Source organism: Capsicum annuum, chromosome 10, assembly GCF_002878395.1.
Source record: "Capsicum annuum cultivar UCD-10X-F1 chromosome 10, UCD10Xv1.1, whole genome shotgun sequence".
NCBI classification, from domain to species: Eukaryota; Viridiplantae; Streptophyta; class Magnoliopsida; order Solanales; family Solanaceae; genus Capsicum; species Capsicum annuum.
The window spans coordinates 218,164,435-218,169,872 of NC_061120.1; the positions used below are offsets into that span (position 1 = coordinate 218,164,435).

A 5,438-nucleotide genomic window follows, 5' to 3' on the forward strand; every position below is an offset into this window, starting at 1 on the left:
GGTGTAATTGGATTCATTATTGTTCTTAAGTGGTATTTACAATGTAATGAATTCAGCACTACAAATCTTAAAGGTCGAACTCATTAAATTTAAATCTTGAATCTGTCTCTGAACGTAACCATCGATTTTATCCTGAATACTCCAGCATAGCTCATTTGGCACATAGTTTGAACTGACTTAGAATTGACTGTCATATGTCATTCAACATTGAACTTTCTTGTAACAATCCAAAAATTTTGTTAGTATGATTATTCTGCATTTTGCTTATTCTACTTGATGATGAATAAGCTGATTATAAACAAGTAGGTGATGTGCGTCAGATAAGTGATTAGCAACATCTTTCATTGATCAAATACTCATGAGTCAATAGTTTCTTGGCTAATGGCAACAGGCAACCTTCTATACTGGTTATGTTTATTAATTTACGCGCTGAGGCAAATGTCAAGCACGATCAAGGTTCTGAAATAAGTAGATTTTTGGATCACACGTCATGATCAAAATATCTCTTATCGTCCTCAATTCACCTCTAATAATAGGTGTAAGTCTTGTCTGCGTCCTCCTTGTGGAGTAATAGAGTCAAATAAATGCACAAGGTCATTTCGATCCCTCAAAAGTTACCTATCCAAGCAGAAAGATCGTCTAATTCCAAAGGTGGCTCGAAAAAAATGGTGGTTTAATTAGGCAGCGGGAGCTATTCGTTGCTCTGTGAAAACAGCCTCACGCAGTCCACCCCACTCTAAGAGCCAAGCAGCCCATACTTTCATTTGGATCATGTGACCCAACTCTATGCTTGGCTCGAAAAAAATGGTGGTTTAATTAGGCAGCGGGAGCTATTCGTTGCTCTGTGAAAACAGCCTCACGCAGTCCACCCCACTCTAAGAGCCAAGCAGCCCATACTTTCATTTGGATCATGTGACCCAACTCTATGCTTGGATAAGGGCAGGCCAGAGATTAGCTCACCGAGTCCAGCCATCAAGAACAACCCTACATTCCCCACTTTGATGCCCCTACTTAGGTCAGAAGCCCACGCTACAAGGCTCGGCAATGTCAGGTCCATCTCATCAAACTAATAAAAATGAATAAGTCATTGTTCAAAAATGATGTGAGAGAAGTGCATTTGTTTAAACATAGAATAAGTTGTTGCAATGACACATAATACTCTCTCTGGCAGAAAGAACAATATGGATATCAGTGAAGACTGGCAATCTTTATTATTTTTGTAAGTACATAATTCACTTAGTAGTATATACATCTTCATTAGTTAAGGGAGATGTATATATATAATTCACTTGGTAGTAGATTTTGGATCATACATCATGATCAAAATCTCATGATCAGTTAATTCGATAGCCTAGGAAGGAAGGGTAAGTAGTTAATTTGCTACCTTCATAATTCGCGTAAAAAGGATCTCAAAGGATTTGCTTGACTAAGTTTACTCCAACTCCAATTGAGTTCATACTTCTGGGAGTGGAACAACTGCTTCGAAAGCTGCCACGAGCCACTCTTGTTCTCTTAGCAGGAGTTAACTTAGTGATCATGTGCTGCACAGCATCAACTTAGTTCACTAGTGACACACAGTGTATCGGATGAATCATCTTGAATTGGTGTTGTTAGGATCTGGTTAACTGCTTCTCTTATGAGATTGACAGCATCATTTCTGCTGAAACTTCTCCGATAGTGGCTTATATTATCTTTTTCTTCAGAGAAATCCTGAAGTAAGTTGTCCGTATACGCCTCAGCTGGTGTTTTGATGTCGTTTACCTCATCATCTATTCCGTCAAGTAGTTCGTTCCCTACTTTTGATACAACATCTGAAAGTATGTGCTGTGATATCATCTGCCACATGCTGACGTGCTTCTGTTTGTTCGCTTGTTTTCTGTATGTTCCATCGTTGTCTTCTGAATGTACAATCATGTCATTTTCTTGTGTTTCGTCACTGTCATTGCCCGCGTTTGAGGTAGCAAAAGATGTTCCTTTTTGAGAATCATTTGAATCACCACAGGCCTCTTTTTCATCAATCTGAGCTTTGGGTTCTAACTTTGTATGTCCATTTTCCTTAAGTTCTTGCTTAGCTTTTCCTTCAACCGATGCCTTATCACTCGAAGTGCTTGTTACTTCATCCAACTTCTGGTAAAGTACACTGTTCCTTTTGTCTAAGTGCGTGGAATACTTTGAACGAACGCTATATGCCATCTGCAACTTGTCTTCATTTCTAGTTTTCAGTTTAGGAGAAGTAACTTGGATATTGCTGCCGCGGGGAGGAACTACCGATTCAAAAGCTGATACAAGCAGTCCCACTTTTTTTTTCTGAGTCGGAGCAAGCTTACTTATCACCTTCTGTAGTGCAAAATCAAGCATCCATTCTTCTGCACTTTTCCTTTCATCCTCTATCTGATGTTTCAGATTAACCTTTTCTGCTTCAGGATCAGGCTCCGGCTGCAGAAACCGTGGCTTCCTTGGGTTGAATTTTCTCAACTTCTCTAATTCCTTGATGAATCGTTGGAGAAGAATCCATCTTTTAAGATTGCTCCAGTTCTTTGGCGCTTTCTTCTCAGCTTCGCTGGTTACATGTCCCTTTTTCTGTTTCTCAGGGCTGCCAGTGTTTTCTCCGGTAATATTTCTCTCATCTGACTTGGATGCCTTATCGTGTTCCTCATTCTTGGTGTCCGACTCCTTGAAGTCTTCATCGGTACAAACTGTTGTATAGTGAAAACTCATATCAATAACTTGCGGAAAATTTTATCTGTAGAACTTATAAAAGGAGAGGATAGGAAAAAATTCATGTCTTACCTTCACTTGTTACTGATGATTGATTATCTGATGACTGATCTTGAACTTCTTGAAGAAGAACTCTCTCGATTGCTTCTCGTACTAGCTTAATGGCTAAAAGTTTACGCGCTTCAGTCTCGTGGTTATCTGCGTCTTGATTTGTAGTCATCAAGTCACTTTCGGAAAAACTAGAAAATGAATCAGAACTTTCTGCTGGACAAGTTTTGTTGCCCTCATCCTTGTCATTTTCTTCATCAGCTCCACGGCTAACTTCGCTATCCAATTCTGTAGATTCATCCGGAATCATGTGTCTATGAATCAGGCTCCACATGCTCCTATGATTCTCTTTCGGCAACTGAGCTACGTGCAACTCCTTGGACGAGGTATTGTGATCAACATCTTCGGTTGGATTAGCTTTGCCATCCTTCTCTTGCAAACTCTCTTCGAGTTCCATTCTAGCAAATGGTTCGACAAGATCTTCTGATTCTGAACTTTTCTTTATGGCAAATGGTTCATTCTTAGACGGTTCTTCTTCTTCACAGATATTGTCATCCTCCTCGACTGTGGTGTCAGTGTCTACCGGCTTTATCAGAAGCGTAGCATCTCTATCCTCTTCTTCGTAAAATGCTGATGTTGTTACACTCTGATCATTTGATTCTACATCATCACTAACAGAAGCGGATTCGTCCCATTCTCTTTCCATAGTAACCAGCGCATCCTGATCTTGTGTCGAATATTTCCTCATTAAGTCCATTGTCTCGCGGTAACTTCTCTCCGGAAATGAAGTTTCACCAAACACAATCTCAACGATATCAGCATACTCAATACCCTCATAGTCAAGGTTGCTCGACTCACTTTCTAGTCTAATGTTCTTCGCTGATTTTACCGGTCTTCTCCTTCTATATACGCACTTTACTTGACGCGATGGATTAATATTATCACGTCTATTGAGTGAACAATGATGGTATGAACAAACTCTCACTTTCGAAATCCTGTCTGATTCACTTTTTCCAGGATGAAGTTCCACATGTTGAGGGAACTTTGAGTCTTTCAAAGTGGAACAACAAGTTGGCTTAACTATTACTTGTTGGCAATTTGAGTTAACCTTCACGCTTTTAAAACTAGAGGTCCTAGATAAAGTACTCCAACTTTGATCACTACTATCAAAACTAGATTCAGAACTATGAGGACTTGACTGGAAATGACTTCTTTTCCCTTCAGAACAGCTTGTTGCCTTCATATAATGAGGCGACGAATCGGATGATGGATGCTGAGGAGTTGCTGCATAATCAGAGGGAGATTCAGGATTGATTCTTGATTTTGATCTTCTCCTAGATGACCTTGTGTTGCCAAAATTTGTCATCATTTTGTTTTTTCAGGTTAGTTGTGTTGTTGATTCTGTTAAACCAATGATCTTGAGGTTGATGAATTTTCAATAGCATATAAGGGGTAGTTCACCTGAATGAGAATTTAGCAAAAATGGAAAAAATGATCTAACTTTTGAGGAAGAAACTTGTATAACTTTGACAAGAAAGAGAGGTGCAAAATTCTGTCTTTATTAGTCTATTTGATTATTCCCCCTTCCATCTTTACTTGTCTGCTATTAATTTGACTTTACTAGTAATAAATTTAATACTTTAAAAAATATATTGGATAATGATTATAGTTAATAAAACTAAGATAAAGTAGACATAAATGGTAAATTATTCATTAATTTTTCAAGAGATAAGCATTCAGTACCTCTCAAACTATGACCAAAGTTGTTACACACATTCCAACTTCATAGAGTCCTATTTAGACCCAAGTCAGCTAAAATGATTGACAAAAGATATCACATCACCATAAAAAAATGACAAAACTTCGTTAAAATTTAGTTCAGGGGTAATAGAAACTCTGTGAAGTTGGAGTGTGTCATAGAAATTTTGATCATAATTTAGGGGTACAAGATGTTAATCATTTTTCAAATTGGACAAGTATTGTCAGACATCTGTTTTTGTTAACATGGACATACAAGTAAAGATGAACGGAGTAAGTAGTTATTTTTGATGCAAAGGCGGAGCCAGGATTTCAACTGAGGGGGTTCAATATTCAAAGAAAATTTAATTGAAGGGTTCAATACCTATTATAACAACATAAAAAATAATTTTAATTATATATAAATAATATATTTTTCGAAGAGGTTCGGCGGAACCTAAAGGATACTAGCTCCGCCTCTGCGTTGATGAGAAATTTGGTGAAACTAAACTTGGGTTACTATTGGTTTTTAATTTTTGGCTGATGGATAAAGGAAAAGGCAAGGAAAGATCCATAGTTTGTTTGGTTTGTTTATAGTGTTTGTCCCATATCTCTCCCTACATGTCTAGCTTTGAGCTAATAATATTTCTTTTTAAATATTCGCGAAATTTACTAACCTAACAAATTTAAATTCACATTAAGTGGACTCACTGATCCTCAATTTCTCGCGACTCAAACTTGAGATTGTGGTATACATACCTTGGTGGTTAAGATGGTTTCTTTCAATGCCATAAGCCCCTCCAAAACTTAGACTTTTCTTTTTATGAAAAAGATTTTTTTATTTTATTTTTTAAAGAATCTTTAACTAATTAATTCTTCTTGTTGAAATGTTTTTTCTGTTGTGTTGGAGGTGAGAATTTTTTTAATACATGAAT

General features: G+C 37.5%; 1 protein-coding gene across 1 annotated transcript; it reads right to left on the reverse strand.

Moving 5' to 3' along the window:
• Positions 1 to 847: 847 nt before the first annotated feature.
• Positions 848 to 4,352, reverse strand: LOC107843861 (calmodulin binding protein PICBP). The gene is made up of 2 exons (XM_016688262.2): positions 2,791 to 4,352; positions 848 to 2,696 (listed from the first exon to the last, which is right to left on the reverse strand). Exons 1-2 carry the CDS (start codon positions 4,133 to 4,135, stop codon positions 1,552 to 1,554), a joined length of 2,490 nt encoding a protein of 829 aa, XP_016543748.2. The 5' UTR covers positions 4,136 to 4,352; the 3' UTR covers positions 848 to 1,551.
• Between the last annotated feature and the right edge of the window lie 1,086 nt (positions 4,353 to 5,438).

Coding starts and splice junctions, on each gene's coding strand:
- LOC107843861 (XM_016688262.2), bottom strand. CDS start 4,135: ATGATGACAAATTTTGGCAACACAAGGTCATCTAGGAGAAGATCAAAA. Junction 2,697..2,790: donor ATCATCAGTAACAAGTGAAG/GTAAGACATGAA, acceptor ACTATACAACAG/TTTGTACCGATGAAGACTTC.